The following is a 22,911-nucleotide window of genomic DNA, read 5'->3' on the forward strand; positions in this document are numbered from 1 at the left end:
AGTACATTTGGGAAACTACCGGCATGGTAGTAGAGGAGAAGCCACTGTTGCAGAGTTGAGTACCTGCAAATTCTCCCTGATAGAAGTGTCAATCAATTAAGTAAATAATTACTTTTCTCTTCATTTTGCTCCAACACAGGTATGATGATGGAAGTTCTGTTAGGAGTCAACATGTGCATAGTTTAGACAGTATTAAAGTAAGAACAGTATCATAGATTCAACTACTAATTTGAGTGACAGGTTTCAGGGTTGAAACTTTTCAAAGATGGCTGCTGAAATTATTTATTTGAGCTTCATTCTCATAAAGACATATCTGTGCTTGTTCAAACTTGGTGTACTTAGTCCATTGTTATTCAACAACCCAGTTTACACTAATATGTTTCAAAAGCTTCAAAGCAAGATGAGACTATGATTTCTAGTTAACAGTCCTTCCATGGAGATATTATGTAAGTAGTTCTTAGTAAGGTAGGCAAGTAGTAGCACAGGTGTGACAAATAATCCATGTGAACAAAGAGGCAGTTTGGGATGGAGTAAGGTTCATTTCATATCTGAATTGTAATGACTTTAGGAACTCAAGTAATCCACTTCCAATTCTGTCCCTGATGGGCACTGCCAATCTAACTGGAGGATTCAGTATGGAAGGTGGTCACCAGGAAGTTAGGAGATGAGGAGAAGGACACAGAGATACCATGAAGGGGGCTGTTTCGTGGTTCTTACTCCACTCTTAGGAAACATAGAAGCAACTGATTAAAGCACCTGTGGTTTCTGATATGAAAAGTACTTGCTGTGGTAGCAGTAAGCTCCTGTGGAAGTCAGAACAAAACAGAACAACAAATTTCCCAGGGTAACCACATGGGAATAAGGCACAGGACTTGGCCAAATCCAGGTGAGGTAGAACCATGTCTCACTTAAGCCATGTTTTATCTTTGTTTTTGTTTTTATTTTTTTCCATAGATTCAAAGACACTGCATTTGTGTTCAGTAGGCAAAAGACACAAAACCAGCAATTCCAAGTTAGTAAGAAGACTGCTTACATTTTTACTATTTTAAATCATTTTTATTTTAAAAGTTCATACTCCTGGAATACTTGAGGTGTTGGAAACATTCACATGTGACTCAGCCCTTACTTGGAAAGGATATCACTCCTAGCTCATTTCTGTATCACTTTGTGTATGAGGATGATGCTGAAGGCAGCCTTATTGGTACAACAGGAATGGTGTTAACAGTCTGTCATATATTTTCCCATCTTGTCTCTTAGATTCATGGATTTCAGTCATTAGATTCAAATTACTCTTTGAGGGCTCCATTGTTTATGTTGTTAGCTTTGTAAATAGGATATTTTGTTTTCCTTTTGCTATTCATCTCACTCTCATATCTTCATGGTGTGCCTACAAAGCCATTCACCTTTAACGTGGTGTGTGTGCTTTATTTTTCAGATGGAGACCTTTTCACATATACAAGACGTGAGCCGATTGGGGTCTGTGGCCAAATCATCCCTGTAAGTTTTCTTTGGTGATTCCCAACACAGGAAAGAAAGGTCTAATTCCATTGATCTGGTGATGAAGCTCATTCCCACACAAATGAAGATTATGCAATGGTTATGTGTGAAGAAATTCAACAAGCATGACTGCCTGAAGCTTATTGTCCTATAACTGAGCTTCTTAGATACGAGTTAGCTGGTCCAGAAACCCTTTTATGTACTGCTGTGTCCTTGGAGGGCATTTCACTGTTATCACATGAGCCCTCTGTGTTGCCTGCATGGGTTGCTTTGGAAATTGTTAATGTTCAGGCTTCATGAGCTGTGCTTTGTAAGCATATGGAAAAAAAAAGATCATTGTTCTTTTGTGCTGGGACTCAACTTTAGTAGGATACAGCAGGACCCATCACTCCCAGCACTCTGTCTCTGCATTGAGACTTCTCATCATTGATAGTAACTGCAGCAAGATTGTTCAAATCTTGGAAAAATATTTTTTTTAAAAAAAAAAAATAGAGTAAGAACCTCGATGACACCTGAAAAAATGTATGGCCTGTACTGTACCTTTAGGGGGCAGGATTGGGTACTCAAAATTCTGGCAGAAAATTATATTCTGGATGAAAACAGATTTTCCTCTAAGTCTAACATAGAGGACACTGGCTAGATATAGCTGACATAATTTAAAAGGCTAAATTAAGATAGAGTGTAGTGTTCTAATGTTTTTTGGAGTGAGAGCTACTTTCGTTTAATAAGACTGAATATTTCCATTAAATATCAATGTATTTAATGGAAATGCTAATCATTTCAAAAGCTTAAAAACACTCAAATACATCTACATCACCCTACCAGTCAGTAACATTGGATAAGTCTAGACATTAGCGTCTCCCGATTTATTCTTTTGTTTTGGGAAATCTTACCCTGAGCTTCATATGTGTTAGCCAGGGCTTGTAGTATGCCCCAGATCTAACTTTCTGGATTACTCCTGAGGACATCCCTCTAAAGTAGAAAGAAATATTTCTTTTTCTCATGGGTGATGAAGGAATTAAATAGAGAAGGAGCCATGTATCTGACTTTTTACAACCAGCCAATTGGTTTGCAAGGATCCAAACTCAAGCACTCACCCTCTGGATGTGACACCTCTGTGTCTTCAACAGTGCTGTCTCTCCTGTTATGCATCGAGGTTTCTAATTTCAAGAGCATGTTCAATATGTTTAAAGCTCTGGAACCACTATCTAGCCTACATATACACAAAATCTGGATATGAATTTTTCTAAATTTTAATATTGGATAAAACATACTGGGTCTTCTAGGAAGAAATAGGAAGAGGATTTTACACATGTAATACACAAGTAACTTACAATATACTTAACTATATTTGAAAGCATGCAGTAAATGGTTTTTTTGTATTTTTCTTAAGAATTCAAAATAACAGGACTTGATTAAATTCTGTAGTTCTTCCTGTTCCTTTCTCCTCTGTGGATGGTTTGAAGCTTTTTATCATTTACTCTTTCTTTTATGAAGTTATATAAAATAATCTACATAATTACACACAACTTCTGAAGTATTATTCAACTTTTATCAGTGTGGCAATCATTAACAACAAAGATGGTTTTGAGTAATGAAAGGAATCCATTGTTCAATTTTGATTTTCAGTGGAATGGTCCCTTGGTTATGTTCACTTGGAAGATAGGCCCTGCCCTTAGCTGTGGGAACACCGTGATTGTCAAGCCAGCAGAGCAAACTCCTCTCACAGCTCTTCACATGGCATCTTTAATAAAAGAGGTGAGTTTCCTGAGTCTCAACATGTGGGCAGATTCTGGGTCTCGGTTTACCTTACAGATGTCGTTCACACATACCATGAGTTTCACTGTTCACACACAGCTCCTGCTCAGTCATGCAGATAAAAGCAGCACAATGGGGTGTCTGTCAGTCACCACAAATGTCTCTCCACACAAATCAGAGTTTTATAGTCAGTCACCATGTAAACAGTGATGCATGTTTCTTAAACTTCATGAACTTAAGTTCACAAGGGATTACCACCTTATTTTCAAATGCTGAAATGTTAATCTGTATCTTCACTTAGGTTATAGCTGGCTTGGTTGCTTCCATAAACTATTTAAAGGTTATATTAGTTTTAAATTCTCTAAAGGTTGTAGGTTACTATGCCAATATGTTTCTAGTTTTGTTGGTGGAGACAATAAATTCTACCTTTCTGTATACTTAATTTAATATACATTCCTATATCATTCCAATTGAGTTCCTTTTATAGGCTTTGACACAGTTAAAGTGATCTTCAGTTGTCACAATGTTTTGGCCAGCATGACACATCTAAGAAGAGAGTACCTTATTTGAGAATTTGTGATCAGATTGGCCTGTGACCATGTCTGTGGGACAATTTTGATTGCTTATTGATGTAGTAAGGCCCAGCTCATCCTGATTAGTGCTATCCCTAGGCAGGTGGGCCTGGGCTGTATAAGAAAAGTTACTGAGTGAGCCAGAAAAAGTAAGGTAGTTTGTAGCATTCCGCCATGGTCTGTGCTTTAGTTCCTGGCTCCATGTTCCTGCCTTGGCTTCCGTTAATGATGGACTATGACCTATCAACTGAACAAACCCTTTCCTTCCCAAGTTTGTTTTAGTCAATGTTTTATCACAGCGAACATGGAACAACTGATATAAGTTATGACAGTCTTACCTTTAAAACATAGTGTCCCTCAGGATCATGACCTTTGGAGGTATGTTCATATGGATGAGAAATTAAAAACAGTAATGAAGAACTACAGATACATCTAGATGAATTTTCTTGATAGAACTCCCAAGGTGGACATATGAAACAATATGATGTGTCACTTAGGTCTTTTGTGAATTAAATTCTTGATCTGTAATTTGCTTATTTCTTAATTTGTAGGCAGGGTTTCCTCCTGGTGTGGTGAACATTGTCCCCGGTTATGGGCCAACTGCAGGGGCAGCCATCTCCTCTCACATGGACATCGACAAAGTGGCCTTCACGGGATCAACAGAGGTAGGGCCATTTTTCAGAACATCTCATGTCTAACAAGCAGATGCCTGCTCTCTGCATCTGTTTCTCAGTCAACATGTTCTTTAAAAAAGTTGCTTAGTGGTTTGTTCCTTATTCTAGACTCCAAATATGTTTATGAAACATAAGTGGATAAATTTTGGATAAAAGAAAATATTTGTTACTAATTTGGAAAGATTATAGTAAACAACTTTTTAGTGTAATCACTGCCATCTCTTAGGAGAAATAGCCTCTGAGGATGCCAGATGATTAATGAACTGTATGGTAGAAATTACTTATTGGGCCACAGTGACTTGTATGAATTACTGTCTCTGGATTAAGAAAATTAAATGGTACAGTCCTTAGATTCTTGTTTGTGACTCTGTCTACCGTGTATACTCTGTTTCCTTCCACATTTCTGCTGGGAGAGCCTCAGTTCTCAGTTGTGTCTGTCTCCACTGTAGAGAGATACAAAGTAGAAAATCAGGAACCAGCCACAACCATAACAAGCTATAACAAGACTAGAGGAAGTGTTGTGGAATATATAATCCTGGGGATTGCATGAGTTACAAAGAAAAGAATATGTAGATACTGTGCAATTTGAAGCAATCATGTTTTTTTTCACATGCAATTCTTGGAATTGCATGAGTTTCTGTTATGAACAAAAGTGTATGTAGATATTATGCTGTTTTAAGTAAAGCTGTGCTAGGTGAGTCATTGGCATAGCATGAAAAGAGAAAGTAGATAGAGCTTATTAAGCCACTGTCACAAGAAACAAGTTGAATGGAGAAGGTGAATAGATACTTAAAAAGTTCTATTCATGGGATCAAAAGAATGTAAACTCATTCAAACATAGAACTTATTTAAGGTTTTTAAGGAATAATTTTGGTTTTAATAACTTTAGGCTTGAAGAGAAAACATTCTAAATAGCGATTTATTAATTTCCTTATAATTGCAATTAGCCACATCAACATTATTTTAAAACTTCACAGAGAACGGATTTCAGAAGACATTGACTTTTTTTTCTTTTTCTTTTGTTTTGTTTTGTTTTGTTTTATTCGAGACAGGGTTTCTCTGTATAGCCCTGGCTGTCCTGGAACTCACTCTGTAGACCACGCTTGCCTCAAACTCAGAAATCTGCCTGCCTCTGCCTCCCAAGTGCTGGGATTAAAGGGGTGCACCACCATCACCCTGATTGACTTTTTTATCTATTCAAATGTGTGTGCTTATGTTTCTCTGTGTATTTGTCTTTAATAGACAAGAGAAAAATAGTGTATCATGTAAATCTCTGATTGCGATAGGACAAAAGCAACCACAGAATATTGATTTTCTCTAAAGAAACTGTGGGTTGCCATATGCTGATATCTTTAGCAGTCATGATGCAGGCTGAGATCACAGCAGATGGAAGAGGCAGGCTAGAAGAAGCCTTGTAGGTGGAATCCTACAGCATCTGCAATGGGAATTCAAGAGGCTTCTGAGCTCAGATCATAGGGGCCTTTATCCAGTTTGTCTCTGCCAGAGGCTGATGGTTCTTGAGCATGGTCTATGCCATTTTGTCATTCCAATAATGCTTTCCCTATGCCCATTCATCTTCTGAAAAAGAATCAACAGAATTAGAAGACTAGGCAACTTCTGGGTTCAAATGGAGGGGTATGTCTTAGAAAACAGAAGAGTTTTTCCCAGTATGAGGCCCTGTAGTTGACAAGGACAGGCACTGTTTCCTTTTAAGGTTTCACACAGTAAAGGCAAGAGTTCTCAGATGGCCCCATTGTGTGTTTGTGAAGCATCCCCAGTTTCTGCTTCCTTCTACTACTCTTTCACTTTCTCAAGTTAATTTAGGCGTGTCACTGTGCCCTCTCAGTTCCTGATTAGTCCTTTATCCTTTATACTGGGGGCTTTGGCATGTCTATGGGCATAAGCCCCTCTTCCCTGCCTCCTTTCCTCACTCATGTTTCTAACCAGTTTTCACTTCTTTAGTTCTCTTATCATCTGTTGTTTTTAGGAAGACTCTAATACTTTTCATTCCTCAAGAAAATGTCAGCTAGCTTTGATAGCCTACTTTCTACAGTAAACTTAGATTTAAGAAATAAGTGAGAAAAAGATATACTGAAATTTGTTATCTAGAAAATATAAAATTCTCTATCATCTTAAGTGAAAATAGAATTCAGAGATATGTTGTAACAGTTGAACATAATGGCATTTAGAAAGAGTCTGAGAAGTTGAGAGATGAAAGTCAGAGAATCCTAAATTCAAGGCCAGATTAAGCTGCTAAGGAGATACTCTCAGAAAATGAAAGAAAAGATAAAAGAAGAAGAAAAGGAAAGGGAAACATGCAGGAAGGAAGGACTTTGGAAACAGAGAAGGGGAGGAAGAAACTGTGGAAAAATAATTGAGTATAAGTTTAAAATAAATTTCAGGTAGGGTTTCTCTAAACATGTCTACTATTCATTCATTTTTTTGCTGATCCAATTTCAGAGTTAAATTTATTCATGAATATTTTTTTATTATTACTTTTATTTTTGTACAGTTCTAGTGTCCTCCTGATACAATCTTCCCCCCAGTTCTTCATCCCATTCCTCCTCCCACATCTCCAAGAGGATGTCCCCCCTTCCCTGCAAGGCCTCTTCACTCCTTGGGACCTCAAGTCTCTTGAGGGTTAGTTGCAGCTCCTCTCACTGAGGCCAGACAAGGCTGTTCTCTGCTGTGTGTGTCCTGGTTGATGGCTCAGTGTCTGAGAGATCTCAGGGGTCCAGGTTAGTTGAGACTGCTGGTCTTCCTATGGGGTCTCCCTCCTCCTCAGCTTCTTCTAGTCTTTCCCTAATTCAACCACAGGGCTCCCTGACTTCAATCCAATGGTTGGGTGTCAGTATCTGCTGCTGTCTCAGTCAGCTGCTTGTTGGGTCTCTTGAAGGACAGCCTGCTATCTGTAAGTATACCATAGCATCACTAATACTATCAGGCCTTGAAGCTTCCCCTTGAGATAGATCTGAAGTTGAGCTATCACTTTCCCTCAGTCTCTTCTCTGTTTTTGTCCCTGAAGTTCTTTGAGACTGAAAATTTTAGCAAATTAATTCTCTGTTGCCTATTACACAATAAAAGTTCAATCTCCATATCAACTTAAATATTATCTTCTTGTTCTGATGAAATAGAAACCTTTAATTACATTTCAGTATATGGAGTAGGAAAAGAAAGCCAGACAATAAAAAAAAGGTTACTTCTAAAAATCAATGTAAAGACCATTTTAGGCTATAGTGCTCTCAATATATATATATATATATAAAACGAAGAATTAATAATAATTAAACCACGATTCAGAAGTCAGAAACAAAAACGATCATAGGTAATACTCTAGACAGGAAAGGATCTTAAAAACAATATAAAATTTAAAAAGCAAAAGAAATGTATTTTCTTGAAAAAAATTAGAATTAAAGAAGAAATGAGAATCCTGAGACTCAAGCTAAAAGGGGTAAAACACAGAGCTCAGAGCCAGTCTCTCTCTCTCTTTCTCTCTCTCTTTCTCTCTCTCTCTCTCTCTCTCCCTCTCTCTCTCTTTCTTTCTTTCTTTCTCTCTACATCTTCTGTGCAAATCACTGTGTGTTTGAGAAGGAGAAGAGTAGGAAGGAAGGAATAATGAGCCAGAGGTGTGGGGAAGGAGGGAGGGAGAATTAGCTGTGAGCCTACTCTTGAAAATAGGCAAATAGGTATCTGGGGTTTTTATACAGATATACGTGATGCCGTTTGAGGTTGACTCAGGTACCTCTCTAAGTGCTTCTTCAGGAGACTAGAGGAAAAAATTCATGTCCATCTAGAATCATTTGAAAAGGGCTTAAGAAAGACCTGTGCTAGGAGCTGATTCCAAATAAAGGCCCAACGTGGAGGCAGATTGGAAAGAATGCTAGTTTGGATAGACAGAGTTCTCTACAGGTCACTAGAGGGATGAGATGTCAATACCTGAGGTGCTGCCGAGTATTCCTTATCAAGTACAGAGAGAAGTTCTGAAGAAAATGACATATAATCCCTTGCCAGCCCATACATGAAGTCAGCACTTACATACTTCATGTCTGCCCACACATGAAATCACCTCTCACAGTTGAGATCTACTCTCCTTCCCATGAGCACTTTCTGATTAATCTTGTGTTTTTAGACTTGATGATGGAAGCTTTTACAGCTGAAGATGCCAGATATTGAACAAAATCATTTAATGCTTCTTCCAAAGGAAATTGAATGGTAGCAGAAATGTCCTATAAATTGAAAGTATTAAATGAAATATTCTACACAGGAATATGCTAAGAACCCTCCTTTGTGCTGTTTGATTTCAGGTTGGCAAATTAATCAAGGAAGCTGCAGGAAAAAGCAATCTAAAGAGGGTCACCCTGGAGCTTGGGGGAAAGAGCCCTTGCATTGTGTTTGCAGATGCTGACTGTGAGTACAAATACTTTGTTAGCATCTCTCCTTCTTCCTCCTGATGCCTGGTACTGTCACACTGTCAACTAGAGTCTTACAAATGACTCTCCTTCAAAATGAAAGGGATTAACTAGCACCTGTGGTAACTCTGGACGGCTGGCTTTTGAATTGTTCCAAAATTTAGATAAATTAAGCATAGATACAATTTTTTTTTCCTGGGTTGGAATAGATTCCTATTTCCCATTGTCAATCAGAGATAGGATGAATGGACTGCATCTAGGATCTATGATGTGTTTTTGGCAGTTCCACATCACAGAAATTGCTATTCATGAAATTCATTGATGTCACTATCATGATCTTTACTGGAATTATTAGAATGTACTGCTTGGTTAGCAAGATTCCTAGACTTTTACTCTGTTATCTATTCACACTATGCTTTCAACTTCTACTCTTAGCCCACAGATTCACACCAAATTTCTACAACCATGAACTGAGTATTCCTCATTTATAAAATTGACACATACATTAGAAATACTACTTCTGCCTGGCGTGGTGGCGCATGCCTGTAATCCCAGCACTTGGGAGGCAGAAGCAGGCGAATTTCTTAGTTCGAGGCCAGCCTGGTCTACAGAGTGAGTTTCAGGATAGCCAGGGCTACATAGAGAAATCCTGTCTCGAAAAACCAAAAATAAATAAATAAATAAATAAATAAATAAATAAATAAATAAATAAAATAAAATAAAGAAATACCACTTCTTTTTGTTTAGAATCATCAACATTCTATTATAAAAATGTAGGAATGTTTTACTATCTAAACTAAGTGAAGAGTTTTTATGCTTTTATGTTTTAGGCTTGAGTTAGATTTTGATTTTTTTTCTAGATCAGATAATTTATTCTAATGTAGTGAGGTTTCTTTGTTTGAGTGTCATTTTCAGAAAAATAGCACTTTCTGTTGACCTAAATATTCAATAATATTATGAAATTATTAAAACATAGTAGTTAATACAGATTTCTATTCTCAACTCGTTAAAACCTGACATGTAAAAGAAAAATGATTGCCTGAAGTATTAAAAAATGGAATAAGTATGAATTATTTGCAACAATATTTGTCTTATCAAATCTACATTCTTCAGAAGCCAGAGCAGACACTCTGTTTTCATATTTCTTTGTTATTATTTTTATGGTAAATAAAGTTTAATTCATTACCTAACTTCTAACTGGTAGAATATATTGAGTATGTCTAATTAAATGATTTATCATTTTTCTCTATTACCATATTGCTTCTGAGAAATATAATTATGCATGTATTCTTTAGAAAATATTTCTTCTCTCTTTTGACGGTTTCCTTTGCAGTGGATAGTGCTGTTGAGTTTGCACACCAAGGAGTGTTCTTCCACCAGGGTCAGTTGTGCGTTGCAGCATCCAGGATTTTCGTTGAGGAGTCAATTTATGATGAGTTTGTAAGGAGGAGTGTTGAGCGGGCTAAGAAATATGTTCTAGGAAATCCTCTGAACTCAGAAATAAATCAAGGTCCTCAGGTGAGTAAACATTAGAATGACAGCATTTCAGATGGAAAACCAATCTTTTTAAGGCTAAGTTTGATTGAGTAAGTATAACTTCTTATTTATGCTCATTGTTAGCTGATATTCTCTTCATCTGGTGATTTAAATAATCTAACTTCCAACAGCAAAGATATGATTTTGTTTTGTGTTGGCTTTTTTTTTTTTTAAGTATCTAGAAACATTCTAGGAGCCATGTGGGAATTTTGCATCAAAAGAAGTGTTGGGGAAATGGATCAATTCCTAAAACATTTTTCATATATCCCTGAGGACCTGAGTTCTGAACTACCACTCACATAAAAGCTGGATGTGTCTAGGAGCACATCTGAAATTCTAGTACTCAAGAGGGTGAGCTAGGTAGTTATACTGGCCTATGGGTTCAGGAGCCTGCCAGTAGGTAAAACTGAAAGTCATTGAGGAAGACACCCAGTGCCAACCTTTGGCATAAACACACACGTATGCATAACTTTATACATACAGGTCCACACAGATGTACCAGCATGTGCTTCCACTTGTGCTCACATACATGCCAATACACACGCTTACATACCACACTCCCATATTCACGCCAAAAAAGAAGGAAAAATTTAAAACGTTATTAATTCCTTCATTTTGCAAAACTCTTAATTCCTACAGACAATTCTTAATCTGGAAAATTGTCTATATAGCTGCTAATTCACTCTCATCACCAGTCTTTCCTCTCAGCCACCATTCTACAGGTCTAAGCGTTAGATCATTACTGAATCTTCTGCAGGGTCCTCAGTTTCTATGATGTAATGATATTATTATAAGTGGTTCTTGACGTTCTTGTTTTCTGGGCTACTGAGAGGCTTCTCTCTTTAGTTGTCAAAAGCCAGGAATTCCCAGGGCTCTAGGTTTCTTCTTCTTAGTTAGATCCACTGTAAATATGAATGTCTTTGTTTCTCTTACTCAAAATCACCTTTTCCTTTTGTTCTTGGTCTGTGGTTCAAGCTCTTGGACCTGTGGCTCTGAGTTCACTCCTGCCTCTGGATCCTGACCTGAATCAGTGATCCTCAACTGGAGGCAGTATTCCACACACCCACAGGGGACACTGACCTTATCTGGAGACTGAGTTGTTTTAACAAGATGAGGGGGTCTACTCATATCTAATGAACAGAGGAAGGGTTGCTGCTAGGCACAGCATAGTGACTAGGAAACCATTCAACAGAATTCATTTTCCTAAATACCAGTAGAACCACTGCTGAGAGCTGTGCTCTGGGGATGGGATATTGACTTTGGTATTTAATGTGAAAACACTTTCACATTAAATCTGCTGCAGTGTGTCTCACTATTGACACAAACTTCATTGAATTTTAAACTAAGTATAACCTAAATTGAATTAACAAAAACTTGGACCACATTAATACCAACTATACCTTGAGAGAGAAGTCTGACTACACCATAAAATTTAAAGGAGACTTGGTCACTGTTTTCTCTGGATGCAATTAATTTGGAAGAATGGTTCAGAATTGTCTACTCAGCACAAATACCCAAACAGGAAAATCTTAGGACAAAACAATTGGCAAGCATTGAAAACTCAAAGTAATAAGGTAACTGTCAGTGAAACAATTATTGTTTTGTATCATTATCATTTTTTTTACCATTGAGTTTAGAGATTATATAGAAGTAGTTGCTGATTTTTATCAGACTTGATATTTTTTTCAAATTTGTTTGTTTCATAGTCCAGAAAAATGCATAATTCTGAGTGTTTATGTCATTACTATTTCTTGTTCTAATTATCTATTGGTCTGTCTACATAAATTTAAAATACTTTTATCATTAGATATATGTTCTGATATCTATATATCAGAAGAGAAAGTAGATGGATGGTATGCTGGGACTTTGACCAACACACAGTTTTGGAAGTCCCAGGATTAACAATGCTTATATATGCTTATATGTTTCTTGCTCTCTCTCCTATAAAAAAAATAATGAGCTTATAGGAAGAAACACACATTGACCAAGCTCTTGCTTAGCATCTCATCTACTGTGGGCTGAGTTACCAAGTCTTTCTAAAGCAGAGTTTTGGAATTCATACTGAGTCACAACCAAATTGGTGTGGAGATATTTAAGCTATCTATCCATGTATGAAATTTTTTTTTCTGATTACTTCCTTGTGACTTATGGAATCATCAGTGACACTGTGAGTTTAATTTGTAACTGCTGAGGTCACCTGTGATCTATAGCAGCTTTCTTGTAGATTTTTACAATGTTCTATATACCCCATCCTTTCTTCAAACAGAGATCGTTTTCCTTATCCGTTTTGAATTTGAAAGAACAGAATCTCCTAAATGAGTAAAAGACTTAGCAATGCTTTTAACAAGGAAATAGGGGGCTTGCAAATTTAAAACTATACAATTCTATAAAACAAAATTGAATATATCCACCCAAATGAATATTTTCGTTGATTGGGGATTAATATTATCAAAATTCTAACATGGAAAATCTGATACTCAAATTCATATGGACCTGCTATTAGCCCTGAGTAGCCAAAGCAACCTTGAAAAGTAAGAAATTTGGAAGACTTAATTTCCCAGTTTTGAAAATTCACTCAAAGCTCTAGCCACCATGCCATTAGCATGAGGATGGATATGTATTTCAGTAGAATCAAACCATGGCTCTAGAAACAAACTCCTGTGCTGTATGGCTAGTTTAATTTTTAAAAAAGATTTTATTTTAGTTTATGTGTTTGAATGTTTGGCCTGCATGTATGTTTGTATACCATGTGCGTGCATAGCCTGCCAAAGTTCGACAATAGTGACTGCTCCCCATCACCTGGAATTACAGACTGCTATGAGCTGCCATGCATGTGCTGAGAACCAAATGTAAGTCCTCTGTAAGAGCATCTGTGCTCCTAACAGCTGAACCATCTTTCCAGGGAAATGGCTATTTTTTTTTTTTAAAAGAATGTTATAACCACTGAGGGGAGAGAATTGTTTTCTCAGCAAATGTTGCTGAATTTATATATGCAAAAGACTAAAACTTGGTTTATTGTTCAAAACATATAAAAAAAATTCGTTCAAAATGAACCAACAATCTAAATGTGAGTTAACACCATGAAACAATTAGGGAGAAAAATAGGGACAAACCATATGATCTTTGATTTTGCAGTTGAGTCTTAGCTATGACACCAAGAAGCATGAGCAGCTAAGGAGAAAAGTAGGTAAGTTAGACTTCATCAAAGGGTATTATTAAACATATGAAAATTCCCATATGAGAAGACAAAGAGCATTTTCTAAGTATATGTCTTATAAGGATTTAGCATAGGATATGTGACATAGACCAATTAAATAGCTAAAGGCGAGGCTGGAGAAGTTTCAGGGTGAATATAATCTTCTGTGAAATTATCAAATACACATTTCAAAATGTTAAAATGATCTAAATAGATACTTCTCTAACAAGGTGACTAGAAAATCTATGAAAGGATGCTCAACATTATCAACCAGGAAAAAGGTAAATAAAAAACATGATCACCTTTAGTGAAATCGCACTAATAGACATTTTAAAAATGGAAAGTGAAGCATGTGTGTGTGGGCACGAGTCTCTGCAGCCTATATCTTGTTGGCTGTGAATATAAGATGGTATGGATACTGAAAAATTTTTCTATTTGACTTCATTCACACACATATACTTTATATATGGAATGAGTAGTTTCATTTGAAAAAGTAATTTGACCATTTTTCCTACTCAGTTTATTTGCCAATAATGAGGAAATAGTAATATTAACATTGAAGATTCATTACATTCTGAAATGTGACAAGGTCATATGTTGATACATCTAACAATATGCTTATTTTGCACATATTCACAAATCCCTATTAAATAAATAACAACTAAATCCTTTTGAGCATGGTAACAATCAACTTCACATCTTAGATATAATAAGGATTTTTAAAAATAACAATCTTTTAAATTTAAAGAATTTGAGACTTTCCTGTGAAGCATTTCTTCTATTTTCTCTTTTCTCCCCTCCATCTCTTCCCTTGTCTCTTCCCTCACTCCACCTGAATGGTATCTTCTTTAATTATTGCTGCACATATCTAAATATTATGTATATAGCCTCTGAGTGCATTAGGTGTAGCTTGTATGTGTTCAAAGTTTACTGCTTGGGACTGGATAACCTATCAACAGTCCTTCTTTGGTAAAACTGATTTCCTCTTACATGTGCTATTAATTTCCTGTGGTGTAGGCTCTTGAGAGATTTTCTCCATCCATGTCAGCTTGTCAGATGATTTTTGTCATTGCATGAGTCTTGTTTGGCTAAGCTCAACTTGGAGATTTCATGGGTACAGCTTCCAAGTCATATATAGAAGACACTCACAGCAGACATTATGCTTCCCTGTCATTTGATAATAGTATGGCTATTATAAGCTTCCTGGCTCCTAGAGAACATGCATGGAATCTCTTCTGATCCTTGCAAGGCTTAGATTTGGGCTTAAATTTGCAGAGCCCAAAAATACAAAGAATGCCATTTTCAAGTCAGAACAAGAGACAAGTTGAATAGGCAAAAACCTCACCCTCTTCTTAGTGTTTCTGTTTTTTTTTTTTTTTTTTTTTTTTTTTTTTTTTTGCATACTCCCTCCCTGCACTCTCTTACCTCAGATAGCCTGTTTTCACAAATAATGTCATATCTAAGAGATAATCATTTACCCCTTCCATGAGGGCTGAGGTAAGGGGAAGATCTCATATTCCGATGCAGTGTGGGGAGAGTGGGATTATTCTGATACCATCAAATCAGAACTCTGACCTCCTTTTCATTCTTTCTTATGTAAAATATTAGTTAAAATATTGGATTGATGGGAGGGGAAACCCTTGGTCCTGTGAAAGTTTGATGCCCCAGTGTAGGGGAATGCTAGGGCAGTGAAGTGGGAATGGGTGGGTAGGTGGGGGAGCACCCTCACAGAAGCAGGGGGAGGTGGTATAGGATAGGGTGTTTTTGGAGGGGAAACAGGGAAAGGGGATAACATTTGAAATGTAAATAAAAATATATCCAACAAAAATGTTGCACATTCATGGTAACAGCCATATGTTTAGATATAGTTCATCTGTTGAAGTACAAAGAAGATAAATAGAACACGTTAGCTGTTGGAATGCAACCTGCTAAAGATGATCCCAAATTATGGTACCTAGAGATGCTAGGTCATGCATGGCTTAGGGGTGCACTGGCTCTATCTCTGAAGGAAATGGATCTCTGATCATCAAATGTATCTGCTTCTCAAGTGGCATACCCATTGGACCTGAGTCAAAGATCTTTTTCCCACTCAGGACTAAGATCCCAAACCAATGTATTCAATCATTAGCAAATTTTTTCTTCCAATGTGAACAAAAGCCAGTTGTATGAAAGTTTCGTGTATTCTCATGTTGCTAATTTCTATTCTTTCCTAACTGCAATTAAAATTAAATACATTCTAGTGTTCTTTCCTGAAAATTGATTAGAAAGAAAACATACTGTAAAATGAGATGAATGTATGTCACCTTCATGTATGTTTCGAATGATCAGATTTAGTAGAAATATCCTGGCATTTTTGAAGCCTTCATTCATAGCATGTTATATTTATCATCGTTCCTCTGTCTGTGATTTCTTTCAACTAGATTGACAAGGAACAACATAATAAAATACTTGATCTCATTGAGAGTGGGAAGAAAGAAGGAGCCAAACTGGAGTGTGGTGGAGGACGCTGGGGGAACAAAGGCTTCTTTGTCCAGCCCACAGTTTTCTCCAATGTGACCGATGAGATGCGCATTGCCAAAGAGGAGGTGATGTTCCCACATGGTTCTGTTGCTGTGTTTGCCATGTTCTCTCTGTGTATAAGCTATGTGTCCCTCTGAAAGCTCAGCTTCTTGAATATCATTTTCCAGAAATGATTGACAAAGTCTTAAAAATATTGTGAACAAGATTGAACAGAGAGGAATCCAGTAGGCCTGCAATGAATTATCAAATGTATAATAAGTCACATCAGCTCCCTAAGTGCTTCATTCACAGCCTTAAAGGAATGGGAAATGATGCTATCATTTGTAAAAATAGGAACAACTATACACATATTAAGTTATATTTCCAGGCACAGAAGGACAAGTATTGACTGATATCCCTTATAAGAATATAAAAAAGTCAACCTAACCTCAGAGAGACAGAGTGGACTGTCTTTTTAAGGGAAATGAGGGACTCCTAGGAGCACATAAACATTGTTCTCAGTCATTGTTTATTTGTTATTATTCAAGCAAAGCATTTCTTTCTTAGTCTTGTTATCTTGTGTAGTAACTTAAACAATGAAGGAAACTGGAGTTAAGTTTTAAGATGTTTATAAGAAAATGATGCAGTTAGTGAGTTGATGTTCAGTTCTTCCATTTTGGGCAGCTCTGTCACATGATGTAAGAATAAATGCTGTTGTAACAGTTGGTATCTGGTACACATAGAATGTCACACACAGTCACAACCTCTTTTTATGTCCACTGCCCATGGCCACCTATTCTAATTCTCACACATAGGTCTTAGATGAAAGACAGCACCTCGGCCAATGTAGAATGGTTTCTGGGCAAGCACATATACTGTGTTTAAATCATATGTGGTCTCTATACTGATAACCTATTTTTCTGTCATTCTTTGGTAGATATTTGGACCAGTACAACAAATCATGAAGTTTAAATCTATAGATGATGTGATCAAGAGAGCAAACAATACACCCTATGGCCTAGCAGCAGGAGTCTTCACGAAAGACCTGGATAGGGCCGTCACCATGTCTTCTGCTCTGCAGGCTGGGATGGTGTGGTAAGTGCAACTGAAGTGTGTCCTTAATGTATCAGCCATGTAGGCAGACTGACTTGGATTCCTCTAGACTTGAACTTTCATAGAACTTATCTGATCTGTTATAATGGTAGTTTCTGTAAGTAAAAACAAAAGACATTATCATCATCCAGGTTTTCAAATTACTTATGTAGAACATTGACCATTTCATGGCTGTTTGATTTATAATATATATATATATATATATATATATATATATATATATATATATACACACATTGTTAGATAATTTCAGGGCAATTGGCACTCTGCTATGAATATACGAGATGAAAGAAAAATTCTGTCATAGTCAACCTTACATTAGGCAGTTTATATTGGTACTTTATAAAAGTTATTTTATCAAGTTTCCATACTTAAAATAAAGCCTAAGGTGTTACATTATCGGAGTGCATACTCTATCCTGGTCTCTTTTATGCTTTTTAATATGAGACAGGAGCTCACTCTGTTGCTTAATCTGGCCTTGAATTCACTATGTGGCCCATTCTAGTGTTGGATTTCTTACCCTTTTGCATCAAACTCCTGAGTAGCTGGTCTAGGTATGATGCTATTCTTTATAGAAAGGAATTTATGTATATGGGTGTTTGGCTTGCATGTGTTTCTGTATACCATGTGAGTTCTTGGGGCATGCAGTAGTCAGAAAAAAACATCAGACCAGCTGGAATTGGGGTCATAGACCATTGTAAGCCACAAGAATATTGGTACTGGGAACCGACTCAAGCCCTTCAAAGAGCAGCAAGTACTGTTAACTCTAGGTCATCTTTCCACCCTTTTCTTTAACTCTTGACTTAGTTTGTTCTTTGATTTTTTTTTAAAAATTAAGATTTATTTATTTAATGTTTATTAGTATGACTAAGCTATCATCATGAACACCAGAAGAGGGCATCAGATCACATTCCAAATGGTTGTGAGCCACCAAGTGGTTGCTGGGAATTAAATTCAGGACCTCTGAAAGAGCAACCAGTGCTCTTAACCACTGAGCCAATTCTCCAGCACTTGTTAATTGAATTTTATAATTTAACTTTAATACACATTCTCAGGTTGTGCCTGTCAAAGGCTGTGGTCCACTTCTGGTCTCTCTCCTCAGTTTCCCTGTCTCACCAAGCCTCCCCTCAGACCTAGCTACAGCACAAGGTATTTTCATTCTCCCACCTAGTCCAGTTAAGGAAAAGCAGGCACAGAAAAGCATTCTAAAGGACACAGCCAGGCAGTTCTTGGTCCTCTTGATAGCCTGAAGAATCTTTTCCTCCTAGCAAACTGAGAGTCACCATTCAGCAACTATTGGTTCACAGTTGCAATGTGTTTATTCATCATTTTATCTTACCTAACAACTCACTATTGGCTATTCCAAACTTTATCTGTTATAAAAACAAAACAATTTATGTGAAGAAATTTCTTATTAAAGTAAGCACTTTTTGAAAAAAAAAAAAACAACAAAAAACCCCCAAAACCAAAAACCAAAACAAACAAACAAACAAACAAACAAAAAACCCCAAAAACAAACCCAGGAGACTTTTGAGATTAAGTAACTTATCAAGTTCATACAATAATAGTAGTGGTGGGAGGCTGACCTTCAGCACTCTAGAAAATCCTTCTTAATGTTTGCCATGTATAAGTTTAACCACCATGCATTAAAATGCTATATCTAAAATGCTCTGAAATATGGGACTGAAATGCTTGTGTTTTGGATCATTTCAAATTTGGTATTTTCAAATATTGATTTTCAACCAGTAAAATCTATGTGAGTAGTTCATAGTCTGAAAAACTCCCCAAACTGAAACACTTGTGGTCCCATGCATTTCAGAGAAGCAATACTCATCTGAGAGCTTCAACATATATAATGTGGGGCTGAGCATAAGATGATTCAGCAAAGAAAGTGCTTGGTGTGCAAGCGTAAGAAATGAGTTTCATTCTCCGTGGAAAGTCAGACATGCTGGCCTGTGCTTCTGAGTCTGTCACTGTGGCCATAGCTGCAGATAGAAGCATGCCTCGAGTTTATTGGTCAGGCAATTTAGCTAAATTGGTGAGCTCCAGGCTCTGTGGGAGATGTAGTCTAAAGGTAAAATAGAGAGACAGTGAAAAGCTAAAACAAAACAAACACTTTACCTCTAGCCTCTTTTTAGTTTCTTGTATGCATGTGCATTGCATGAACATACACACACATAACACACATACAACATCCACACATACACACACACCTACCCACCCACCCACCCCCCCACACACATATATATATATATATATAACACATACACATAACATGCACACACACACATACACATACACACACAATAAATGAAATTTATATAAGCAAGCAAATGAGGGACAAGGTTGTAACTCAAACATCTCAATCATAGTATGTCTCTGTGATTTACTCTTGCATAGGTCTTTTATTCAATGAAACTTTTCAAAACTGCTGTATAATGTTAATATACAATTAGCATTAGGCACTATAGCTCAAAATCTTGTTTTCTTTTTTATACTGGCATTTCTTCTCAAGTTTCTTAAAGGAAATAAATAAAATTCTCATTTAGTTAGCATAACTAATGATCAACAGATATTTTCCCCTATGATAAAAGTACTAGTTAATTCAGTGTGACTAACTCACACATATTCATATTGTACATTTACTAAAAACTCTCTGTGTACAATGTATTTTTATAAATCATCTGACAGAGGTCAACAGGAGTATTATAAATTATAAAACATCACCCTTTCTACATTAGCATTAAAATAATTGGTCCTGGCCTGCAAAATTGCACCCTGTCACCACTCCTCCACATTACCTTGGTCTATTTTTAGTCTTCTCTTTAATTCTATACCCATTTTATACTATTTTTTTCTGAAGAAATATCTTCAAAAATATTTATAATAATAAGTTCCAATTCCTGTCATTACTTCTGTATAAACCATCTATGGATCAATGAATGAAACAAATGAAATAAATATTGACAAATATTTTAACTGTTAAAGAGAGTCGATCTTAGACTGCTAAGTGTATAAACTTTAAGATCATCACAAAGCTTCCTACATGGAGGGCATTAAAGAACATCATTCAATTCTGGCCTCAGACACTTCCATTCATGGTGCATTGATTGTTCCCTCTGTGATGATTCAAACTAACTTTTTAAAAAGTTACTATTCATACCTATAGTTATTCATTTCTAGGTAATATGCGGATGCTTTCCACATTATAAATTATAGCACTGCGTTTTTATCTCAGTCATCATATTAGGTTGAAACAAAGGAATTCTTAAGGTGATCTCTGAATATTTAAAATTTCAGTTTAGAAATTATAGCATTAGTTAATTATTTTCTATAGTAGGTTTCCCTTTTCTTTTCCAGGGTGAACTGCTATTTGGCTCTCCCTCTCCAGTGCCCATTCGGTGGATTCAAGATGTCTGGAAATGGGCGAGAACTGTAAGTTAAATGTTATATTACAATAAATATCTAAGTTTGTGAAAAGGAGTACCACTCCCAGGAAACTGATCTATTTTCACTACCTTAGATAAATTCCATCCATATTTAGTACCCAACACTATTTTAAATTTTGTAAGTGCAGAAAAGCAATATAATTCATTAAGCTCCTACAACCATAAAGAGCTGTGGGTGTACTTCGTTAAGTATACCCCTACTTGATAACTAAATTGCTGCCTGCTTTTAGAATGGCCTATGATATATGTGAGTAGAAGCTATTTGGGAAACATTTTAAGAAAGGAGGTAAAAGGGCAAACATGATTTTGAGATGCATGTAATTAAATATTGAAGCAATGTAGGTATTCAAATATACATCCTAAATAAATGAGGGTTGCCTGACCTCAAACCAACATGCTTCTGGTGACAGCTACCTAAAGCAATGATGTATCTGTTAAATAAGTTATTTGCTGCAAATATAGAGAATTATTGAGATGATTACCACTAATGACTCCTTCCAAGAGTTCGAAGATGATTCATTCTGAAAGGCAGACAAACAGAATTAAAACATATGGAAGCATGGTTTCCTCCTATAGTGAACTCGGATGAATTTTTATTTTCTTGACTATATTGGTCAAATCAGTTTAGCAAACCTTTGTCTGAACCTTCATTAAGGCTTATTTCTTGGCACTGAGCAGAAGCAGACATAGCTTAGCCTCACACACATCATGTGGGCTGTCATGAGAAGCTCAGCTGCTGTGTGCAGGTTTACTAGAAATGCAATTTTGATCTCATCTAGATACACTGAATTACAATCAATAGTTGAAGACTAGCCCAGGTGATTTGTGTACAAAAGATTTCGAAGCCAGAGCTAGTAGCATGTAGAGTTTCCTTAGCCTGGGAGAAATGTAAGCAGATTGATGCTTCTGTGGTCTGCATTAAAATAGTAAATGTACAGTACTTCTGAGGAAGAGGGCTCAGGTCAGCCTCAATGTGACAATACACTTATAAGTCTACTGAGAAAGCCCAGTGCCTTAATAACCCTAAATACAATGGAAAGCAAGTTGGTCAAAGTTATAGGCTAATTTGTCTGCCTCTTGGACATAAACTATTTAATAAACACTACATTTTAGTTCAAACTCCTCAATTAGGTTGAAAGCATGCTATTGAGATTTTTCAAGGGATACTTTAAGAAGTTTAAATTATACACAAAATACAATCAATATATGAATTACTAATTGCTCAGGAGAATAAGACATATTTGATATATATGGTTGAATCAGGAGAAAAGTTGGCAGGGAAGAATCACAATGAAGCTCCTTTGCAATACTATGCATGTATAGGTTTTATGATCCTGAGAATAGTCCTGTATACGTGCAATTCAATCTTCATTTCTAAGTAATGTAAAACATAACTGAGTGCAATCCTTCCAACTAAATCACCCACCAGGTGGGATACAAATCATATTTCCAAAATTGGTTTCAGGTAAAGCCCTACTAAGTTACTGTGGTAAGTCAAGATAGACTTGACTCAGTTTCTGTTCAGCTGGAGTTGGCTTGAAAATTTTATAAGTGTATTGTGGAATGTTTAGTAATAGAGACCTGAAATCTGAAAAGGCTGAATCAGGCCAATCTTCAGTTTTATTCCTTCTTAAAGGGAAATACAAGAAAAAAAAATAGTCCAACAAAGATTAAGTGTCTGTGTTTCCCAGAATTAGAAGACACTTTTTTTTATAATATTTTTAAAAAATTTTTAAAACTTGTTTATTTATTATTGATGAGTACACTGTCACTGTCTTCAGACACACCAGAAGAGGGCATCAGATATCATTACAGATGGTTGTGAGCCACCATGTGGCTGCTGGGATTTGAGCACAGGCCCTTCAGAAGAGCAGTCAGTGCTCTTAACTGCTGAGTCATCTCTCCAGTCCAGAAGACACTGTTGAAACTACAGCATTAGAAGAACAGAGCACCTTGAATGAAAGTGAATTTTGGTCATTCTCTACCTGCTCATCACTAAACCAGGCAGATGGGGAAATGCAGGCTCCAGTGCAGCCTGTGATTTATTCTGCTGCTCTTCAGTGACCAAAAAGTGCAAGATGAACTTCACCTCCCTTAGTTATTGGTCTGATAAAATATGATCAGTTTGCATTATGTACTCGTAGATGCATAGTCAAGTAGACTAGTATAAACAATAGATATCTTGATCTTCTCTAAGATCAAGAATTG

General features: G+C 36.6%; 1 protein-coding gene across 1 annotated transcript in view; it reads left to right on the plus strand.

Moving 5' to 3' along the window:
- LOC127689163 (aldehyde dehydrogenase, cytosolic 1-like) overlaps positions 1 to 22,911 on the plus strand; it is a 38,891-nt gene that overhangs the window by 14,189 nt on the left and 1,791 nt on the right. The window contains 8 exon segments of the mRNA XM_052188506.1: positions 1,436 to 1,497; positions 3,127 to 3,255; positions 4,379 to 4,492; positions 8,806 to 8,908; positions 10,244 to 10,428; positions 16,063 to 16,227; positions 17,079 to 17,236; positions 20,615 to 20,689. Coding sequence (XP_052044466.1) covers positions 1,436 to 1,497; positions 3,127 to 3,255; positions 4,379 to 4,492; positions 8,806 to 8,908; positions 10,244 to 10,428; positions 16,063 to 16,227; positions 17,079 to 17,236; positions 20,615 to 20,689 — 991 coding nt within the window.

The sequence above is a fragment of the Apodemus sylvaticus genome, chromosome 1 (assembly GCF_947179515.1).
Source record: "Apodemus sylvaticus chromosome 1, mApoSyl1.1, whole genome shotgun sequence".
Lineage (NCBI taxonomy): Eukaryota > Metazoa > Chordata > Mammalia > Rodentia > Muridae > Apodemus > Apodemus sylvaticus.